At 42.6% G+C, this 22,628-nt stretch overlaps 1 protein-coding gene and 1 pseudogene across 2 annotated transcripts; both read right to left on the minus strand.

Annotated features, from left to right (window-relative positions):
• The window catches only part of LOC129081901 (flavin-containing monooxygenase 1-like), a 35,647-nt pseudogene extending 35,270 nt beyond the window's left edge, over positions 1 to 377 (minus strand).
• Positions 378 to 3,768: 3,391 nt separating this feature from the next.
• Positions 3,769 to 21,864, minus strand: LOC129082042 (putative dimethylaniline monooxygenase [N-oxide-forming] 6). 2 transcript variants are annotated; one of them, XM_054587785.1, is made up of 9 exons: positions 21,696 to 21,864; positions 21,144 to 21,382; positions 16,631 to 16,819; positions 14,627 to 14,789; positions 13,329 to 13,471; positions 11,813 to 12,012; positions 9,346 to 9,701; positions 7,324 to 7,396; positions 3,769 to 4,811 (listed from the first exon to the last, which is right to left on the minus strand). In XM_054587785.1, the coding sequence occupies exons 2-9, from the start codon at positions 21,273 to 21,275 to the stop codon at positions 4,466 to 4,468; spliced, it is 1,602 nt and encodes a 533-aa protein (XP_054443760.1). In that variant the 5' UTR covers positions 21,276 to 21,382; positions 21,696 to 21,864; the 3' UTR covers positions 3,769 to 4,465. The 2 variants fall into 2 exon arrangements, with proteins under 2 accessions (XP_054443760.1, XP_054443761.1); XM_054587786.1 differs by lacking the exons at positions 21,144 to 21,382; positions 21,696 to 21,864 and adding an exon at positions 18,804 to 18,897.
• Between the last annotated feature and the right edge of the window lie 764 nt (positions 21,865 to 22,628).

Raw genomic sequence — 22,628 nt, forward strand, 5'->3', positions numbered from 1 at the left:
AAAACAATGGGCTACAAGACAGAGCCTTAGGGAGAGCTCTGGGACACATTTGGCTTTGCCACCTGGGTTAGAATAGCCACGGCCTGGGAGACATGGCGCAGTCTAGTGCTCAGCGCCTGACTGGCTGCACGAAGTTGGTCTGATCAGCCTTGCTTAGGGAATCCCTTGGTAAAGCTCTGCTGTAGCTATGATTCGCCCTGCACGAGCAGCGCAGCCTGTGCAGGCAGCAAGAAGAGCTCATGTACTTAGAACTGCCACAGTCCTCTGATGTCTTCGGTCCTCTCAAAGCAGGTGGGTGCCAGTTCCTCATCCACACAGCACTTCAGAGAGATCAGGCCACTGACCCCAGCTCCAATCACTGCCACCTTCTTTGCCATAGTCCCCCGTCAAGGAGTTGACCAGTCAGTGCTGCTACAGAGGAGCAAAAGAAGAGAGAGACCACATAGTGTGGCTGGGTAATGGGCTTTAAAGACTATGGCAGTGGTAATTTAATAACCAGCTGGAATGGAATAAAATGCTTTACTAGTTCAAATTCCACAGTCTTGTGGTCTTTACTGCAAGCCTTGTTGACAAAGTCTTGGCTTAACAATGAAAAGCAACCCATTTAGCAAAGCCAAGTGATTCAGTGACATAGTTCTAGGGAGATGAGCCAACTCTCCAGTTACTTTCACCAGAGTTGAGAGTTTTAGAGTTCAGAGCTGGGCTTTTCCTTGTCAGCCTCCTCCTTACTTTTGTTGAGGGCTTTGGGTGCCGCCCCTCGGACACAATAGTGTGCTTTGTGGGCTGTGTGCTCAGAGGCAGTCCGTCGATGAGTTGGCAGAGGCAGTGAGGAAGGGCGGGGCTACCCTCTCCCCGCCCCCGCATTCTGCTCCCAGGACTGGCAGTTATGAAATCCAGCAAGGAGCCTGTGTTCTGGGGCTCAGGGTGGTGGTGCAGTGTCTTTACAGGACCCGCGCCATATATGCACTTGCACACATATCATACAGACGGTTTAAAAACCATTGTTATAATCAGTGTAGCCAAGGTTCATTTGCAAATTAACAAAATAAGGATAAATGAAAAGTTGAAATTACCCTCAGTGCCATGGTACAGAGATAAATATAACCACTGTTGACAATTTGGTATATCTTTCCAGATATTTATGTAAATGCACATATGGACACACAAACAAAAATGAAATTACACTCTAATTTCCAACTAGATTTTTCACTTTCCCGTATCTCTGTACCTTTATATCCATAGCGGCGTTTTTAATGGCTGTATGAATTTGATCTAACCAACAGCTCATTTCTGTGTGTTAGGCACTATTTCTGGCAAACGACTGTGCCTGGATGAGTGAAACAGGTTGGGACCCTGGATCCCAGGGAATTGACAGGCTTCTTCTGGCAACTTCTGGGTCCCAGCCTGCTGTGCTCATCTCTCCTGAGATCGCAAACCCCGAACAGGCCCTTGCCCCATCTCGATATGCTTGCTCGTGGGCATGCTGGCACGGATGGACCGGGTGGTCCTTCTGAGATCTCCCTGTCCGTTGCCCCCTCTTTGGATTGATATAGAACTGGATAATGTACCTTGGTTTACAATCTCAGCTGTTCACGCTGACATTAATTAGGAAGACTAAACAATCGATAAACAACAAAGGAAGTGGGAATATAAAATGAGGAAAAGACAGTCTTTAATAAATTGTGTTGGAAAAACTGGATGGCTACATATAAAAAAATTGAAACTGAGTCACGTTCTTATGCAATATTAAACACTCACCTCAAAAGGGATTAAAGACTTAAATGTAAGACCAGAAACCATAAAACTCCTAGAAGAAAACAGAGGCAGTAACTCTTTGACATTGGCCTTAGAAATACATTTTTGGATTTCTCTCCCCAGGCAAGGGCAACAAAAGCAAAAATAAACATATATGATTACATCAAACTAAAAAGATTTGATAGTGAATGAAGCCACCAATAAAACAAAAAGGCAACCCGCTGAAGTAGAAAACATATTTGAAAGTGATATATTTGAGAAGGGGTAAATATCTAAAATATGTAAAGAACTCATGCAATTCAACATAAAAAACCCCAAGTAATTTGATTAAAAAATGGTCAGAGGACCTGAATAGACATTTTTAAAAAGAAGACATATAGGTGGTGAACAGATACCACTGATCCTCAGGGAAATTTAAAGCAAAACCATAGTGAAATATCGCCTCACACCTGTCATACTGGCTACTATCAAAACAGCAAGAAGTTACAAGCGTTGGCAAGGCTATGAAGACAAGGGAGCAGCTCTGCATTGCAGGCGACGCTGTGTACCAGTGCCGCCACTATGGAACACAGTAGGAAGGTTCCTCAAAAAGCCGAAAACAGAACCACTGTATGACCCAGCAAGTCCACTTCTGGGTATCTATCTGAAGAAAATGAAAACACTAATTTGAAAAGATATATTACTTATGTCTATTTGTTACACAGGACCAAGTACACAAGTTTTAGGTAACATTCTATCAAATTTAGTTTGATGAAAATTAATATTGTCCATTTGATTGAATATCAACAAGTTCAATTTGCCAAAGAAATTTCTAGATGGCTCAGATATTCTAGGTCTGAAGGGTCAGCACTGTACCTAGCCACACTTGCACCAGGGTCTTGGTTGGGGCCCCCCCGCCCCACCAAGTACTGCGTCTGGGCCAGGGAGGGGACTCTGACACCCTGAAACATGTTCCTGTAGCACAGACACCCCAACTCAAAGCAGCATTTTTCTTTTTTTCCCCATGTCTCTGTAAGTTTCTAGACCATTTTTTTTTTGATATCATATGAATATCCAGTTGTCCCAATGTCATTTGTTGGAGGACTATCTTATCGCCATTGAATTACTTTACATAAAAAACCAAATTCCTGGAAAGACATATTGCCAAAGTTTTACTGAGAAGAAACACATAACCTGAGTAACCTTACATCTATTAAAGAACTTGAAATCATTGTTTAAAATTCTTCCCATGAAGACTTGCAGGCCAGGATGGCTTCCCTGGTAAATTCTACTAAACATTTAATAAAGCTATTAAATTATATACAACTGTTTCACAAAGTTAAAGAGGATAGAATACTTCCTCTATAGAACTCATTCTGTGAGGCCATTATTACCCTGATACCAAAACCAGACAAAAGTATTATCAAAAAATAAAATACAGATCATTTTCCCTCATAAACATTCATGTAAAAATCTATGGAAAATGTTAATGACTGTAATCCTACAGTATGTCACATGGGTGATATATCATGACCAAGTAATGCAGATTTCAGGAATGCAAGGTTGAATTAAGAGTCAATGGAATTCTCCATGTTTATAAACTAAAAATTAAAAATCATATGATCATCTCAACGATTCACAAAAAAGCATCAGACAAAAGCCAACATCTGTTTCTGGTAAAAATTGTCAGCTAGGAATTAAGGAAAACTTTGTTAACTTATAGGTCATTTATGAAATAATCTACAGCTAACATTGTACTTAATGATAGAAAACTGGATGCTTTATCCATGAGATCAGGAACAAGGCAAAGATACCTGTTCTCACTACTTCTTTTTCTTTTTTCTTCTTTTCTTCTTTTCTTTAAAATTTTATTTTAATTTATTTTTTCAAATACATTTGATGAACTCAGTTGTTCTGAGTTCAGAATAGAAGATGTTCTCACTACTTCTATTCAACATTATATATACTGCAGTTTCTATCCAGTGGAATAAGGCAAGAAAAAGAAAGAAAAGACACCCAAATTGGAATGGGAGGAAAAAGAAACTATCTTTATTTTCAGACAATGTGATTGCCTATGTAGAACAAATTATTGCATTTCTATATGTTTGCAATACACAGTAAGAAATTGCAAAAATTAAACTACTATTTATAATAACAGCCCATATGTGAAATACTTAGGATAAACCTGAAACAGGATGGGTAAGACTTATACATTAAAAACTAAAGCACAGCTGAAAGAAATTAAAGATCTAGAGAAATGGAAAGATATGGTGTGTCATAGGCTGGGAGACTCAACATGGCTGTGATGTCGGCTCTCCCCATGACAAAACACCCTTTAAGGTGTTTATTACACATAATATTGTAATAACTTTGCATGGTAATGGATGGTTACTAGACTTACTGTTTTGATCATATCATAAAATATATAAATGTTGAACTTTGTTCAGACTGCAAAGCTGACATTCACTTCCGTTTCCCCTCATCTTCCTTATCTCCAGCATCTCCAGACTTGCCAACTCAGCCTGTGGAAAACCTTTGAGAGTATAGATTGTCATGAGAAAGGAGATGCTGAGTATTCTTCACTGTATTTGGACTTGGAGTCAAATGGGCTAGAACTCATTTTCACATCTGCAGGAAGGGAAAGAGCAGCTATGAGATTTTATATGTGTACATGAATAGGCATGTCAGTAATTAAGCTTCTAGGCTGAACTCTGAGACCCAACGAACCTTCTCAGTAATAAAATGTAAGGAGAACAGACAGAAGCAGCAGCGGGAATAAAAGCACTTTAAGCAAGCTGTACAAAGGCTGGGGTTTGCACGCTTTACTGACAGCTCTTGTCCTCGTTGGCGTCACTGCACGGTCCCATTGGGTCAAGATGGCCTTCCTGGCCCCGTCCCACCTCCCTGGTCCCATAAGTCGGAACTGATAGGGGCTACAAGGGCCAAAGTACACCTGCAGGGCCAGCTGGGGGTCAGTGAGGACGAGCCACGGTATGTTAGGCTTGGCGCCTATGAAGGATCCCAGCTCGTCCATGTATGTGATGTAGTCTGTGTGCAAAGTCTGACTCTGGTCAAACCTGAGGAAAGAAAAGAACATATAAGAGGGAGTTGTAAACAGAAGCAACGATTTCTTATTTTCTACCTCAGAAAATGAGCATTTTAGTCAGCACTTCCAGTAATAACTCCCTCCTCTCTTTTGCCACAACATTAAACCTATCATTTGTTCTTTGGCTGTAAATGAGCTTTTAGGTTTCTTCCCTTCCTAACCTTTGTACAGCTTTGATGTCATTGTGGGCTTTTGTCTCTGCCCATGTGGCCTGAAGTGAACTGACTATAGGGTCTCAATTTTACTGATTAACTTAGTTTTCTCTTTAATACACGATTTAAAAAAAAAAATTAATGCTTGATTTTTTAAAAAACCGGAGTTGACACACAACTTAATACTCTTTAGGTTGATCCATGTTGTTGCAAATGGCCAGATTTTAATCATTTTATGGCTGAGTAGTATTCCACTGTACAAATGAAATACAAACGTCTTCTTTAGCCAGTCATCTGCTGATGGACACCTATGTTGATTCCATTTATTGCTAATATAAACAATGCTTCAATGAATATATATAGGGGTACATATATCTTTGAAGATTATTGTCTTTATTTTTTTCAGATAAATACTGAAAAGTGGGGTTGCTGGGTCGTACTGTAGTTCCATTGTTAATTTTTTGAGGAATCTCTGGATTTCCATAGTGGGTGTACCAATTTATTATTCTACCAATAGAGCACAAGGCTTTCCTTTTTTCCACATCCCCACCTGCACTTGTTATTTGTTGTCTTTTTGGTAATAGCCATTTTGAAAGGTGTGACGTGATATCTCATTGTGGTTTCGATTTGCATTTCTCTGATTATTAGTGATGTTGAGCATCTTTTCATATATTTGTTGACCACCTATATGTCTTTGGAGAAATGTCCGTTCAGGTCATCTGCCCATTATTTAATCAGATTGTTTGTTTTTGATATTGAATTGTATATTAACCCCTCTTATCGGATATATCATTTGCAAATATCTTCTCCCATTCAGTAGGCTGTCTTTTCATCTTATTGGTGGTATCTTTCACTGTGCAACTGCTTTTTTTTAAAATCAAATTTATCAGGGTGATATTGGTTCATATCATTGTATAAATTTTAGGTACGCAACTTTATAACACATCTGTATACTCTATTGGGTGCTCACCACCCAAAATCTAGTCTCCTTCTCTTACCTTGTATTTACCCTCTTTACCTTTTACATCATTCCTCCAACCCCTTGCCCCTCTGGTAACCCACATTCTATTGTCTGTATCTATGAGTTTTTGTTTGTTTGTTGCAAAAGCTTTTTACTTTGATGTAGTCCCATTTGTTTATTTTTTATTTTGTTGCCTTTACCTGAGGGGACATATTTAAAAAATGTTGCAGAGACTGATATCAAAACATCTACTGCCTTTGTTTCTTTTTTGTCCCCTTCCTGGAATTCTCTTATTCCTTTGATCTCATTTTTTCTTTGCTCTGACTTAATTTTTAATCTGTTTTGTTATATATATTTCTTTTTTTTTTCTTTTTATTGAATTTGTTGGGGCGGCACTGGTTAATGCAATTATCCAGGTTTCAGGAGCACAATTCTGCAACACATCATCGGTGCACCGTGTGGTGCGTTCGCTATCGCAAGTCACATCTCCGTCCAGCACCACTTACCCCCTTACGCCCTCATCCACCTCTCTCCATCCTCCTCACCTGGCATTCAACGCGCTGTTGCCCATGTCCGTCATTTTCTCTTTCTCCTCTCACTCTTTTTGTTGTTGTTGTTGTTGCCTTTGTTTTCTTACAGGAGTTTTATGGTTTTAGGTCTTAGTCGTTGAGTGTATTTTCGTATATGGTATAAGAAAATGATCTAGTTTTAGGTTTGTTTTCTTTTTTTGTATCTGTTTTGTTTTCCCAACACTATTTATTAAAGAGGCTGTCTTTTTTTCCACTATATATTCTTTCCTCCATTATTGTAGATTACTAGATTATATAAGCATGGGTTTATTCGGGGACCTGTATTCTGTTCTATTGATCTGTGTCTCTGTTTCTGTGTCAGTACCATACTGGTTTGATTACTGTAGCTTTGTAGTATAGTTTGAAACCACAGATTGCAACACCTCCAACTGTGTTCTTATTTCTCAAGATTTTTTTTGACTATTCAGGGTCTTTTGTAGTCCCATATAAAGTTTAAGATTATTTGTTCTAGTTCTGTGGAAAATGTCATTGGTATTTTGATAGGGATTGTATTGAATCTGTAGATTGCGTAGTATGGACATTTTAATGTTATTAATTTTTCCAACCTATAAGCACTGTATACATTCTATTCATTTGTGTCTTCTTCACTTTCTTTCATCAATGTTTTATAGCATTCTCAGTACAGGTCTTTCACTTTCTTGGTTAAATTTATTCCTAGGTGTTTTATTATTTTTGATGCAGTTGTAATGGGATTGTTTTTAAAATTTTTATTTGCTCATCTGATACTGTTTAATTATAGCTAGTGTGCTCTTTGTTTCCTTAGTAAGTGCAATCCCTTACCCCTTGAGTTTCTTCCTCATTTTCTTGTCAATGTCATCCATCATTTCCGTTGTACTTGGCAGGGGACAGGAGTCTAGAAAAGAAATAAAGAGAGAAATATTGAAAAAGACAAAGACTCAGAAATGTATAGTGACACATAATGCTTTTATTCCATATTTATGAACTCTGTCGCCAAAATGATTTGTATCAAGAGGAACTATCTTTTTGGTATCTTTAGTAGAAAAACAATTCACAGGAACGAAGATCTGAGAAGCCAATGAACCTGCTCTGGGAATGGCACAGCTGGTGTGCAATGAGACAGAGATAGCAGAAGAGTTTGTAGCTTTAAGTCACAGGATCTCATGTTCCTGTGACATAATGTAGGGCCCAGCCTTTAGTATACTCAGGAATACTTCATGCGCATAATAGCTTAACAGTCTCTTCATATTTCTTGTCAGCCTCTTCTTATTAAGGATTCTCTCAAGAAATAATCTGGTACAATAGTTCACTCTGAAGGTACACAGCAATTAAAATGGGACAGTGCGAGGAAGCATGGTTTTTTCAGAATCAGCCTGCAGCCAAGGAGGATATTGTAAGGTACATGAATATCTAATCACTATGTTGTATACCCAAAACTAATATAATATTGTGGGTCAACTGTAATTGAAAAATAAATTTTTTAAAGTGGGGGCAGCAAGATTTTTTAAGTTTTTTTTGTAAGTTTCACTATATCAGTGGAGGGTTTTACTGATTGCTGATGGCGGTTCGCTTGCCTTTTTAACAGCGGCGAGAAGTTACTATGGTGTCCACAGTGTGCAAACACATCCCAGTCCTTGTTAGCATCTTGTCTCGGCCTGGCAGTGCCCTGTGATCTCATGGTGGCTGTGCCTCTACTTGGGTTTTGGTCATTTTGTTTGATGTTGTGTCCTAAGTGCCAAGACAGAGCCTGGCACACAGTGGGTACTCAATTAGTATTTTCTGAATGAATAAATGATACCCTTCGCTTCATGTAAAATTTTTTGGGTTTGTAAGCGGTATCTAGCCTTCCCATAATATCTCAGGCACCAGGCACTGCTGTGCCGTTCAAGGGAAAAGGCAATAGGAATACTTGACAGGGGTATTAACAGTGATGCTCCTTCATGGTGCTCTTGAAAGAAAATCTTATTTATCCACCACATGCTTAGAAAACATGTATATATGCTCTATGATTAACACTTTCTTCATTACCTTAGTCTAAGTTTTTATAGATAGTATGTTAGGTAAGGTATACGTATATTGGCCAAGATTCTTTAACCCTTGAATAAAAAGACACTTTCAATAACAATGATAATCCATATCATTGGAGTAAATTACATCAATGTATTTGAGGCATTGCCTTTCTCTGTGTACTTTGTGTATTCTTGATTTTCTCACATAAACATACTTGTAGCCCCTGGAGACCACAGAGCTGAGAGTGGAGGGAGGGGGAGAAGATAGTTCGTTGAGTAGAAGTGACCTCACATTTCTATTCTGACACAGGTGGACAGCAAGAAGGCCTCTAGCATGTCCCCCGACATGGCCTTTCCAACCTTTGCCATGTACTCGGACGTTTCAGTGACTCGTTGCATCCTTCTCTTGCTTGAAGCCTTTCAAAGTCCTTCCAATTCTCCCCCCAGAAGTCTAAGCTCTTTATCACAGCTTGTACAGACCCTCCACACACTGGTTCTTTCCTCCATGCCTTGCCGCCCCCTGCCTCTGCTTCATACCCCTTCACGACAAAATGTTTCTGGGTCCTCACACACACTGTGCTGTTCCTCACCTTTATGCCTTTCCTCATGCTGTTCCATCTTCCTGGACTAGCTCACTGCCTCACCGGAACCACCTATGATTTCCCCCATAGGGTGCACATTTCCTTCACCCTCTTTTAAGCTCTCTTTCGGTCAAGGAGCATGTCTGTCTTGTTTCCCTTTATATCTCTAGCACCTAGCATAGTGCTTGGTATCTACTAGATACTTAATAAATGTTCAGTGGCTGAATGAATGAGAGACAGAATGGCCCACCTACCTGCAAACACTTTAGCAACCCAGCGGGTTTGCTGGTCAACGACAGGGATGATCGGCCCAAGGGACCCGATAAGGCCAATCACAGCCAAGGTTGGCTTCTCCATCGTTGCGGGGAAGATGCCTTTAAACAAGGTGACCTCATTGTTTCTGTTCTTGATGATGGAGTCATCCAGGAAGGGGAAGGCATAAGTGTAGCCTGTGGCAAAGATGACTGTGTCGATGGCCTCAAACGTGGTCCCATCCTCAAACGCAGCCGACGTCTCTCTGAACTCTGACACGCCGGGCCTGATGGACAGGGTGCCGCACAGGATGCGTGATGGGAGCTCATCGTTGAACACAGGCTCTTTACTCAGGGTGCTGTGTAGAGACAAGAACCATGGGCCTTTGCCATAGGTACCTCATTCCCAAGGGTTACCTGTGCCAGCCCGTAGCACTGACACCCAATTTGAGCAGTGAGAGGTCAGCCTGAGGACACCCGAACTCTCTCCCTCTGGGCACTTCCTCCCCTGTTGCCCAGAACAGTCCTCAGGGACGTCTGTCTGAGCTACTTCTGGTGGCCCCTGGCAACTTGAAGCTTCTCTTCTGGGTACTTGCACTATTTAGAGACTCGCCAAATGGGTTAGAATAAAAGTAATTCCTAAGACATAGTAGCATAGTTAAGAACGCTGGCTCTGGAACCAGATGACCCAAATGTATAACCTGGTTGTACTCTTACTAGTTGTCACTTTTCTGTATTTGTTTCCTTCAGTGCAAAATGGGAATAATATAGAATCTACCTGATGGGGTTGTTCTGAGAATTAATGAAGAATTATCTGTAAAGCACTCAAAAGAGTGCTTGGCATGTGTGAGCATCATTATTGTAAGTGAACTATTATTGTAACTAAGGTCTCTCATCATATGGGGGGAATCAGATTGGCTGTGGCTGGATGTTTTATTGCCAAGTTTGGTTTCCTTTCGTCAGCCGTGCTCCCAAAAGAGAGTATGACAGTTTTGGTGCTGCATGTCTGTTGCCAACATTCTAGGAATTTTTTTTTTAATGATATTCTTCATTTTGACTTTAGTTTCCTTCACGGATTTGGGAATTTCTTCTTTCTCAAACCCTAAGGAACTTTATGAATCTAAGAATTTGTCTCTGAACTGTCACACTGTTCTCCACCTCTATAACCCTGAGGTTTCTTCTTTTACTTTATAAGGTGACGAAAAGTACGTGGCACAGCGAAACCTGTCTTTCTCTCCCCTCCTCCACCTCTGCTCTCCAAGCAGGCGTGAGAGTGTGTCCGTACCTTTGGGGGCTTGGAGCCCTTCCTGAGAGGGGGCTTAGTGCTTAGGGGTGGATTTCCAAAACCCCGTTTTAATCATCTGGAGGACAAAGCCATAGTGCTGTTTACAGTTACCCTTATAAGACACAAAGAATCTTAACCAGCTCAAGCTTTGGAGCTTCTATTACATTAAGCATAATTTTAAGTGCATGAAATCATTCCCCCCGCCCCTTAGGGATCCAGCAGTCTGCCAGAGCAGGTAGGAGAAGTGCTGTGGAGTGAGGGTTTGGCTCCCAAGCCTGGCATTTGCTATTTCAGTTTCTAGTTCTCTCTTATTTTTCCTTAATCTGTTTCTCTAAACACAATGAAACGTTTTTGCTAGTGTGGGCCAACAAAAGAATTTCTTTCTGAATCCTTTTTTTCCTTACCCACTTAAATCTTTTTTAAAAAAATCGATACAGTGATTCTTCTACCTAGAATGCCTTTCTCCTTAACAGGTGTTGGGCTCTGTCTCCACAGCAAATGTGCACACGAAGCCGCCAAGTTCATCAGCTGCCTCAGCCCTGTGATCTCAGGTGCCCAACGTGCCCCAGGCCTCCTGGCCGTCCTGCAAAAACGCCAGCCTGTCCGTGACGGGGGAGCTGTGCACTTTTGCCTTGAGACTTCCTCCCTGCTGAGGCATGTTGGTTAACCCTACTTTGTAATTGTGCCCTGGAAGCATATTAGAAAATTTGAGACTATTAAGAACCAATATTTTGTGAAGCTTCACAGTTTACAAAGTAAGTCTCATATTTTTTTATCTTGTAGAATCCCACCACAGCATTGGAGTAGATATATGATTATTTCTATCCTCATTCACCCACAAGTATGGACAAGATATTCCTCAAAAAAACCTAATTTATGACTTGGCTCAGTCCTCAGACCTCCATGTAGGTTGTAGCTCCCACGACTGAGCTCTGCATGTCGGGGTGACCGAGTTGCCTGCTCCGTTCCCATTTTGGATTCTTCCTCACTCCTGTCCCCTCTAGCCTAATTTCAGGAGGATTTTCATCCCAGCCGTGGCCTCTGGGGCTACCGTGTCACCTACGTAGTCCTCAGTTCAACCACGCCAGCCTCCACGAGACAACTAAAATAAGACCTAGAGAGAAAGAGTTGCACTGAAACCAGTGCCCCCCTCTTTGAGTGAGAAATACGTGTTATTCATAGTACCCATTTAAAGGCATCAGGCCGTAGTTCTCGTGCTTAAACCGTCTGTTCATCTTCTTGACGTATAACCAGTCAGAGATGAAGGAAGGAAGGGCCTTCTTGAGAAAACGTGTGAAGCGGGTAACATGCACCATGTCCCAAGGATAGCCGTCATCCCAGACCCGGCTTATGACCCAGGAACCTGTCCTGGTGCTGATTGTGACCTGGTGGGGAAGGCGACATCGATTTCAGTACCATCCTGCAAGAGACTGCGGATACGACACAATGCTGTGGACGTACCAGGAGTTTATTTCCTTCGCCGTCTGGGGAGGACCACGTCTAAGAGGTGGGCTCATGACCGAAACCAGGTAGAGGCAGACCTTCTCCCGCCCTGCACCCGAGAGGGCTAGTGCATAGTTGTTGAAAGAAGGAGAACAGGATGTGTTGGGACAGGAGGGCTCTGTATTCGTCTGTGACAGGTTTCATCTGCATACACTCGTAGACCAGGACAGTAGGTCTGACGGAAACCAGCCAGTCCAGCGACCTCAGTGGCGGTGGTGGCTGGGTTGGGTGAGGGCAGTGTAGCCGAATCTCTAGCTGAGATGAGGCTGCGCAGATGCCAAGGGTTTAACTCTGTTCTCTGTCCCTGGTCCCCTTTGCCTGTTCTCTCTCCACACCCATGTGGGCCTTGCCGGGCAGCCCAAAGCCTGGCGGCTGCCTCCACCGCAAGCCAAGTCTGGCTCCCTGTCTGTTTTACCACGTTGGTGACAACCCAAGGGAACCCGACTTGTAAAAAGTCCTTTGCTTTTATTTGCATACATTTAAGAATTAATTTATTGAGACCTATTTCCTTTACAATATGCTGTTTCTCCTGGTTATGTGTGATGTAGTTGGAGCCTCCTGGGAAGCCTCCCTTGACTCCAGGCTGGGTTTGATTCTCCGTTCACGTGCTGCCACTCACTGAAGTCTAATTACCTCCTTTTGTGAGTACCTGGCGTCCCACCTCCACCCATCGCCTGCTCCTTGAAGTCAGGAAGTAGGCTGCTTGTTTCTGTGTGTTCTCTGGCACATAAAAAATGTCTGGTGTGTGTTTAGCTATGGTTGTTGAGTGAATAACAATAGTAAGAACTACATCTTGTGTCTCTTTCAGACCTTCCGAGTGTTAAGCAAGTACCTTTTGCCTGGTATGTGAGAAGAAATACTAGTAAATAAATTAAGGTAGAGTCTGACTAGCCACCAGTTTGCTTGGAGGTGATCAGGGCATAAAATTAAAACAATGCTCATGTGCGCACACACGTGCACACACACACACACGCCTGCCTCTGGTTCCAGCGGCGTGCATTTCTGCACCGGCATGGGCCCGCTTACCTGGCCTCCCAGGGAGACGGTCTGCAGTCTTCCCTGATTGAGTGGGCATGTGTGTCCAGGGGCGGGGGCTTGAGGTGAGACATAGCCAACAGCATCTTCAGTGCCTAGGCTGTAGGATTAGTAGCACGGCTGTCCCCCAGGTTGGTTTCCCCAAACCTTGCAGATCATGTACCTGCGTAGCCACACGACTGAGCTCCACGGCAATGTCGCATCCTGAGTTCCCCAGGCCAATCACGAGGACCCTCTTCCCCTTGAAGGCTTCTGGGCCCTTATAGTCCCGGCTGTGGAGGATGTGGCCTTGAAACTGGTCTAGGCCTAAGGGAAACATGGGGAGTAGTTTCAGTTGATTTTCAGAAAAAATGATAAAGACTCATGTGTTTTGATAGATTTATTTTTAAACCTCCTATTAGCAGTCTTAATTTTAAAAAAAGTTCCTTAATTCAAATGCATTTATCCTTTTGGTGGTTTTCGACAAGAAACCCTCAAACAATTACTTTTAGTGCCTTTAAAAAAAACCCTTAAGATATGAGAACTTCTATTTTGATAATAATAATAGCTAATACTTATTGAATACTTACTGTGGGCTAGGCCCTCTGCTAAAATCTTTATGTATTTTAATCATTTAATCTTGATAACATCTCTGAATGGTAGGTACTGGTATTATCTCTATTTTAAAATATAAGGAAATTGAGACAAATAAGTGACTTGACTAAGGTTATGTGGTAAGGAACCTGTGGAATATTGAGCCCAGGCAGACTAAACCTACACTGTATTGTGAGCCTCCAGGAAATATACTGGCTCTTAACGTTGATGGTTTCGATCTTCGATTCTCTCTGAATCTCTCCTCTTTTCATGATCTTGGCCCATGAACATCATGCCTTGAGATGGGAACGCTACTATTTTTGAGTGGATGTGTGTTTCTGTTGGAAAGAAGGGAGGGAAGGAGGGAGGAAAGGAGGAAGGCTGGCTGCTTGTGTGTTGTATTTTTGTGATGTTTGCTACACACACACACTGAGATTTCTAAAGTTCATTTGCAAAGTGTGGACATATATGACATTAGAAAACCCAGATTTCCTCTATGAATCACCACTATGTTTGTTATAAATAACATAAGGAAATGTGACTTTCTTCAAACAATTTGGCAATGGGGCTCTACTTCTGTGAGCGTATCGCGCCTTCTCTCAGAGGTGCCATGTGCAGTCAGGGCTCTTGCTCGTGTTGTGTCTCAGGTGAGACACAGCTTGAAACCTGCGGCTCCAGCTTATCTCTGACTTCCAGGCCCTTGATTCATTCAGTATAGGGGTCCAGGAGGCCCATTATTACTATGCTTCACATATCATCAGGCTTAAAAATTTTGTTTTGAAATCTTTTCAAGCTTAAGAATAATTACGCACAATCTGTGGAAAGGTCTACTTCAACCTTGATGCTCATGGCTAAATCCCGAGATTATTATACATTTCCCAGACTTACCAGGGAAAGAATCATGGGGCAGATTGGGGTACACTTGATACCCGGAACAAACCATTACAGCATCAAAAGTAGTAGTTTCCTGCTTCCCGTTCTTTTCCAAAACCACTTCCCACTGGCCGGTGACTAAGAAGCTGGGACATTTCTTGACACTGGAAACCAGAGTCTTAAAGAAAATCAGAGAGAAATTTCTTTTACTCATAATTCTATGTTTGTTTGTTTGTTTATTTATTCACCAGTGCTTCTGCTGAGGAACTAATTGTAATGAGTGCGCCTGGTCATCGAGAAGTGTACGGGAAGGCGTTAATATAGAGGCCACAGCGACTTTTCAGATCTCACCAGGGAATTACTGTGGCATACTTACTCTTTTGACCTGTAGTTAGTAAATTTGGGGTGTACAACACAGTATTCTGGCGAAAGCCGCCGTGTCCTTTGCACATGGCGGGCACCCATGCCTTCGCCCTCTCTGATCCCATCTCCCCTCTATTCCAGCTACACGAGAGTGTCTCAGGGCTCAGTCCTCGCCTTTGCTCTGGATGGACACTCTCCTCTGGAAACATTAGCCACTTTCACAGTATGACTATTATGTAAGCAGGTGTAAAAATAAAATTAGATTATGTTAAAGACTATGACAGTTATGTTTACTATAATTAACTTATTTTAATTTAGCGTATTTATTTTTAACTTGTAACTAATCATAATTGGGATATGATAAATATAATTTTATTATTTTAATTAAAATTAAACGTAATTTATTTTTTAATATATAAATATTTTTATATATAAAGATATTTTTAATAAATAAATATATAAGTTATATTATTTATTATATAATTAAAATTATATGTAATCTCAATTCATAGCTTTGCTGATATATTTCTAGATATATGTGCTCTGTATTTTTAATAAATGAATATATAATCTTTATTTATATTATATAAAATATATAATTTATATATAATATAAACATAAACATAAACACATATAAACATTTAATTATACATTTAATATTTATTTTATTTAATATATAAATATATATTTATAAATTTTCATATATTTATTATTTATATATAATATATTTATATTTATATATTTAACATTTATATATAAATATTAAATATATCTATATAAATATATAGATATATATAAATATATATTTAATATATAAATAAATATTCATTCAATATTTATATATAAACACACATTTATTTATATAATATATAAAACATATTTGTTTATTATATACAAATATTTAAATAAATATATAAATAAATATAAATATAGTAAACATTTAATATAAATATATAAAAATAAAAATAAATATATGCATATTTAATATAAATATCAAATATAATATTTATATAATATATAATATATAATTTATTTATATAAATATATAATTTTAAAACTTTTATATTTATTACATAATTAAAATTATATGTAATCCCAATTCATAGCTTTGCTGATATTTCTAGATATATGTGCTCTGTATGTAACAGCCATGAATTGAGGGTAAGAGTAAGATTAAACAAATGAAAATCATTGCTCTCATTACAAGGACATTGCCTCTGTGCCCCGATTCCTGAGGCTCCTCATCTCAGGAGCTCAGTGGGTGGAAGACCAGAGAAAAGACTGTATTGATCATTTCTTATGGAAGGATTTCTAACGAATGCCGTGCTTTCTGGAACCACAACATATTGATACGAAGTTTAACTATGAACTAGAGAATTTGAGATTGTCGCCAGAATATGAGAGCGTGAGGGTGGAAAGCAAACTGGTGGCAGAGTCGCAGTGTGGCATTTTAAGAGCTCTCAGAGACTCGTGGGGAACATGTTTGGGGACAAAAATAAAAACCCCAGCACGTGGGTACTTCATGATCGCCAGCGCTCCGCTCCGGTGGGAGAGCTGCCCAGCCGCTTGGCTCTGATTTCCACAGCTGAGTGCTGTGCTTGTTATCCCCAGCCCACACGCATGGTGATATCAACAGCATGAGTCCACGGCCCGTACCTCAAACCGTATATATCTTAGGAGGCCCTTCTTTTGCACGAACGACCGTATGTACTTCTGGAGCTGGCTGTGGTGCATGAAGTTGGGGTAGTCCTCAGGGCACGGGAAGTCCGGGAAGCACATCATCTCCTTGGAGGTGTTGGTGAACACGGCTGGGTAGATGCTGGCCCTGCCTTCCTCCACATGGTCCTAGGAGGAGTAACGAGGCTTGAGAAGGAGAGCAAGAACGACTTGCCCCTAAAAGTGGACATTTAGCTCTTGGTTGACTAAAAGCTTTTTACTCCATAAAAGAAAAAAAAAAAAACAACCCAAAGACCCATGTGAGAAATGAAAAGGTCTCCGTAAGATCTGGAAAGAAAAACATAGCTCCTGGCTCAGAGCTGGCCTCTGTCCACCACAGTCCTTGTTCTAATCACCCCCAGTATTAGTTGTGGTTTTAGTCCTGTAGAGTTTTCTTTTTCCAATCGCAGCAGTGGTTCTGATGTTTAAAAAACCCAGCTAAGTGGTCCGAAGGAAGCTCGCTGAAGCCTTTAGCTTATTTGACCGGCTGTGGGGTGTTCAGCGAGCTCTTCGACAGCAATTAGAACCCTCTACGGAAGTAGTTCCCCAACTTTGGTGAAATCGGAATCACCTGAAGGGCTCCTCCGACTGCAGATGCCTGGGCCCACACGCAGCACTTCTGACTCAGTGTGTGCCTGGGGTGGGGCCTGAGGATGTGCACCTCCTGCCACTCGGCAGCTGTTGATGCGGTTGGCCCAGGGACGGCAGCCTGAGGACCACCACCCTGTCGAAGGAGCCACCACCGTGCCTGAGGAGTTCCCTAGCTCACCAGCTGGTGGCCTTCACCCCTCACCCGCAAGCACAGGGCACCAGAAGCCCCAGAACTTGTGTCCCACCTTGGCACTGCATTTTGAAGTCACTTCTTTTGAGAAGTGGTTGAAGGCTTAATGGAAAAATCAGCCTTTCCTCTGTGCTGCCAGGGCAGGACAGAAACTCGCACAGTGAGCTGCCTAACATGCACATCTAACAGCCGGCAGCCTCTGCTTCCCAGGTCCTGAGGAAACTGCCATGAAATGGAGGAGAAGCTTGGAATGCCAGGTGGCTGCTGGACTCAGGACATCTGTGCCTCCTGCAGCCCCCACTGACCCCTGGAGGTCGGAGACAAAAAGTTCTGGAAAGAATGGGGAGGACTGGACCTCTTGGGGGATGCGTGAAGCCTCAGTGTTCTGCCTGAAGTTGGAAATAACACTTCCTGTGCTCATGGTTCTGTTTTTCTCAGAAGAGCCAAGCTCAGGGATGGTAACTTTTTAAACCTCAGTTGGAAGCGTCTGCCAAGGAAAAGGGCAAAGGCTGGTACCCAGCAGGTTCTCAGCACTGCCTTCCCTGTTCACCACTGTTGGTGCCTGTCGGTGGTGGTTGAGAGAAAGGGGGGTGAAGGAGGTCTCTCGGCTGCCCAGTGAAAGGCCGGGAGGGCTGAGCTGCAGGCTGGGGACTGGTTAGCAAAATGTGGGATCCTGCTCTTGGATTATTTCCATGTTAATGAATCTCTGCCCTTTGGCCCCTGGTCCCCAGCCAGTCAGAACACGGGAGAGACGACTACGTGTCCTCCAGCACCTTGGATTTCTTTTCCTCTAAGAGGCTGTTCTCGATCAAGAGAAAATAGATGTATAACAACAGACAGTTGCTCCAGAGAGCTGGCATTTTCACTATGTCCATAAATGAGGTGGTTTGAGCTAGTGAGGAAGAAATGGAGCTCAGACTCCGCCTCTGGCTGAGCCCCCGGCTTGCGCTCACTCCCAGACCCCAGCGCCTGCAGCAGCTTCCCACCGCCTGTCCGCCTGTCCGGCGTTGTCTCTGCGGTCCTGTCTCCTCCTCGCCGCCAGAGCACAGGCAACGTTAGGGCGAGGGCAGAGGCTGACTCAGGAATGCTGTGTGAGCATATTAGTAGTCTCCTTTCATTTTCCATCTCTTCTTCTCAGTCTCATTTCTGTTGGTCTAAACATACCCTCGAGGTCCAGCTCAGAAGTTGCCCCCTTCCTCATCCACAGGGAATCATCTCCTGGTACCACACTGATGTTCTTCACTGGCCTCATCGCGTGCACTTGTATGTAGCTCTCTGGATACTTGCTTTCTGTCTGCTTTTAAAATACTGGCTGCCTGCTCTGCCTCTTACCTGCAGCAACACTTCACACGGTGCCCTATACATAATGTGCACAAATAGGTCCTAGTCGAATGAATAAATGAATGCGTAATTAGGACGGTCACAAGCCCAGAGAGTCCTGTTTTCCCCATCTGCGGTTGAAATGTCCTGGCCTCTTGTCCACAGCTTCTTGAGCAACCTCTTACTGCAGCAGATTAGGACGTGCGAGGCCAGGAGGTCCTCTTAGGACACGTGAAACTTAAAACACAGTCTTGCTCAACCTGCTGGTTTGTAAACCTGATTTGGTTTTCAGGTTAGAGGCAAAGCACACAGTGAAAAGTTCAGAGGGATCAGGTTTCTCTCTTCCAGAGCACCTCTGCCTTAGCAGGGCTTGAAAGATGAAATCTTAGGTGATACATTTTCCAAAAGCACCCTCCCTCCCGCCTGCCCACCAATCTTGTGTTGTACCAAGCCACTTTGAAAAGAAGGAAGGGTGGCAGTGTGCGGAGGAGGCTAAGTTTACGTTATTTGTATGCATTTGCAGCCCCACAGGGCCTTAGATGCCATTCTGCTCTGACACAATGACCTCAGGGAAAAGAGACATCTCCTTTTGTGGAAAACCCTGAGTCTGACTTTGCACCTTATCAACCTGGACTCTGTTGCTTCTGTAAATAAATTCTCTGATCTGGCTGCCCTGGTTAACTCAGACCCCATGCGTGGACCATGTTCAGTGCCTTCTCTGTGCCTTACATGGATTGCCAGTCACCTCTGCCTAGAGACCTCTCCCACTTGCTACTGTTGCCCTGTGGGAGACTGTGTCTGTGGGGTGCCCTTCGCAGACTACGCTGGGGATGGCACTCTCTGCACTGTGTCACCTCGTGGTCCTCTGCTTTCCTTCACACAGGACATTCTTCATGTCTCAGCCAAGAGCTGCTGCTGCAGGACGTCTTCCCTGACCTCCTGAGATTTCAGTAGTTCACCCTCTTCCAGCCTCAAGGCACGTGCTCATTAAGTTGGTAGTCACCAAATTTGACAACCTAGTTGTTGTAAGCTTTCACAATCTCTTACTTGAAGCTCTTCAGGTCAGGTATATTTTAGAACATGTAGATTTGGGGATTATTTAGGAGCAGAAACCATTTATGTGGAGTGATTATGTCACACACGTTAGTCATCCTAGCACCTCACACACAACTTTGCCAAAATGGGTGCATGGGCAGCATTGAAATGTTACTAATTAGGTAATAGGGAACCATTTCATGAATTAGGCAGAGCTGGCCATATCCCCCTGAGAAAATGTAAATAAAGAAGGCTGAATTCTTAAAAAGAAAACCCAACAACCTCTGGCTTATTCCCTAATGAAAAATGCAAATTAGCGATCTCATAAGTTATGTAATAAATATTTTCAGGGTTATAGGACCACCAATTTTTAAAAAAATCTTTGCAATCAGTACAGATATGTTCTAAACTTGCACTGATATGCGCTATTATAGAAGCCTGTTGTTGCAAGTTGGGTTATAACTGAGACCAGGATAGAATAGAGTTACAAGATGAATGATGGGGATATAATTAATGTCTTCAAGCAAAACATGTATCAAATACATCCAATGACAATGGTTGGGACAGTCACGACAGAAAGGCCAGTTTTCCCAAACTTGTCTTTTAGAATTTAAAAATTGTGTTTATAAGCCCATTTCCTGATTTTAGTACTTCTGTGACAGTGAGCAAGGAAGGCAGGGGCAGCTCGTTTGCCTCTGGATTTGGAGCTCACAGAACATTCGATTACCACATGCCCAACACACACAATCAATCATTTATAAAAGCTTATAATGTCTGCCCAATAGACATGAGTTAATCATAGAATTATAGCCGTTAGAATTGGAAGGCACATTAGAAGTAACTTAATTTCCAACCTCCGCATTTGACAAATGAGCGTCTGAGATCTAGGAAGAAAAGTGACTTGCCTAGAATGTCTGCCCAGAACACCTGAGCTGACATGAGACCTCAGGACTTCTGACCCCTCTAGTTTTCTTTTTTCTTTTCCCCTGTGTCCCTAGTATTTAAGAGCAGTGGGGAGAGAATCCTCTCGGTTACATGGGGAGACAGCGGTGTGGTTTTGGCTGATTACTGACATGAGCACTCACAGCAGCCTGGAGGCCTGGCTCAGTCGAGCCAGTCGCATCATGAATGAGCGAGGCGCCCTGGGGTGAAACAGTTCCGAGTGACTGGGCTTGGTGAGGTGGGAGTGACAGGGTTTCCTTTCCTGAGCTGGAACTTCGGTACCCTACCCCCAAGTCCGAATTAGAACCAATCAGATTTGATGGGCTGCAGAACCCCAGCTCCCTCCGATCAGGGTCCCAGTGGTGGACCACTCACTGAGAACCTCCACAGGCCGCCCACGTCGTCGCTCCTCTCAAAGCAGGTGGGCTCCAGCCCCTCTTCCAGGCAGCACCGTATGGAGGCCAGGCCGCTGATGCCGGCTCCAATGATGGCCACTCTCTTCCTCATGGTCTCCCAGTGCAGGGCCTGGACGGGGCTTCTTCAGAAGACTGTCCCCGAACACGTTGACGTCTCAGCAGAAATAGCCAGTCGAGGTTTAAGTGTCAGGATCCTCCCTTAACAGAAGAACACAGAGAGGCACATTAATGGTCAATGCTGTTTTTTGTTTTCTTTGACCACTTGTGTGATAGATTCTAAATCTGGTTTCTTCTCCTGATTATTCAATATGCCCAATGTAGCCGAGTCAGTGAAGGTGAGAACAGGAGGACCCTGAGGGTCATCAGACCAGTGCTCTCATTACAAAGGAAGTGATTGTCACTCCAAGGAGGTTAGAAATTACTGCTTCAAGGTCCCAGGGCTAACAAATAAAGGCTTCAGAACCAGAGCTCAAGCCTTCCGCGTGCAACCCATGGGACGAAGTCATCCTACCGTACTGTGGATGCTTGGCTCGAAGGGGCCTCGCTCGTCTTCTACCTCCTGCCTTTCCGCAGAGAACCAGCAGTCTCTAAATGTAGGAGAGAATGTCTTTTGAGGTAATACTTGCGAAGGGGGGTGGAGTTATGTGGAGGAAAACCTTGAGAAATGAGTCGTTCTGACACATGGGTCTGGCAATACGAAGGGGAGCAATGTTCAGCCTAGCGTGACGGGCTAGCTGGCATGAAGAATGTTTTGGAGGCACACCGCCAAGAAGTGAACTATCTGGCTTGTTCCTTGGAGTTCTCCAGAGGCATGGAGCAACCTTGGTTATAGAAACACTTTCCCTAACTAGCTGGGAGTGTACGTGATTGCTAAAGTTTGTTTTTTGCTTTGAATGCGCTACTATCCACCCTCATTCTTTTCCTGTTTAATAAATATGATGAGAAAACCTTGCTCGGGGCTCTTCAGCCTTGTGCTGCTGAGTCTTCTGCTCCTCCTCTTATCATCCAGTTCAGCAGTTGGTCTTTGTCACCGTTCTGTTCACAGTACAGCAGAGTTTTTTTTTTTTTTTCTTATAGTGAAAATTCCTTTCTCTTTGTATTTTTTATGGTGGAGCACCCAGTAAAACCTGGAAGAGAAGGCCAGCCTGTGGCAGTGATGGGGAAGTGGGGGCGGGGTGGGGAGCAGGGAAATAAAAGGGTAGGAGAAGGGCAAATGAGATCCCTGGTCTTGGGGACAAAAAAGAAAGCAATCACTGATACGGTCACTAGAGCTAAAAGGCGAACCCCTGGGAGATTAAAGGAAAAATGATTCTTTTATTTATTTTTGCTTTGAAACTATAGAGTATATATAAACAAAGGCTCTGCACCTGGACTACAAGGAAAAGTTTCCTTGTGCCAATTTTTTTTTTTTAAACCCAATTTTATGGAAACTTAAGAGCACTGG

The sequence above is a fragment of the Pteronotus mesoamericanus genome, unplaced genomic scaffold (genome assembly GCF_021234165.1).
Source record: "Pteronotus mesoamericanus isolate MK-2021 breed Mesoamerican mustached bat unplaced genomic scaffold, CSHL_Meso_final scaffold_1186, whole genome shotgun sequence".
NCBI lineage: Eukaryota > Metazoa > Chordata > Mammalia > Chiroptera > Mormoopidae > Pteronotus > Pteronotus mesoamericanus.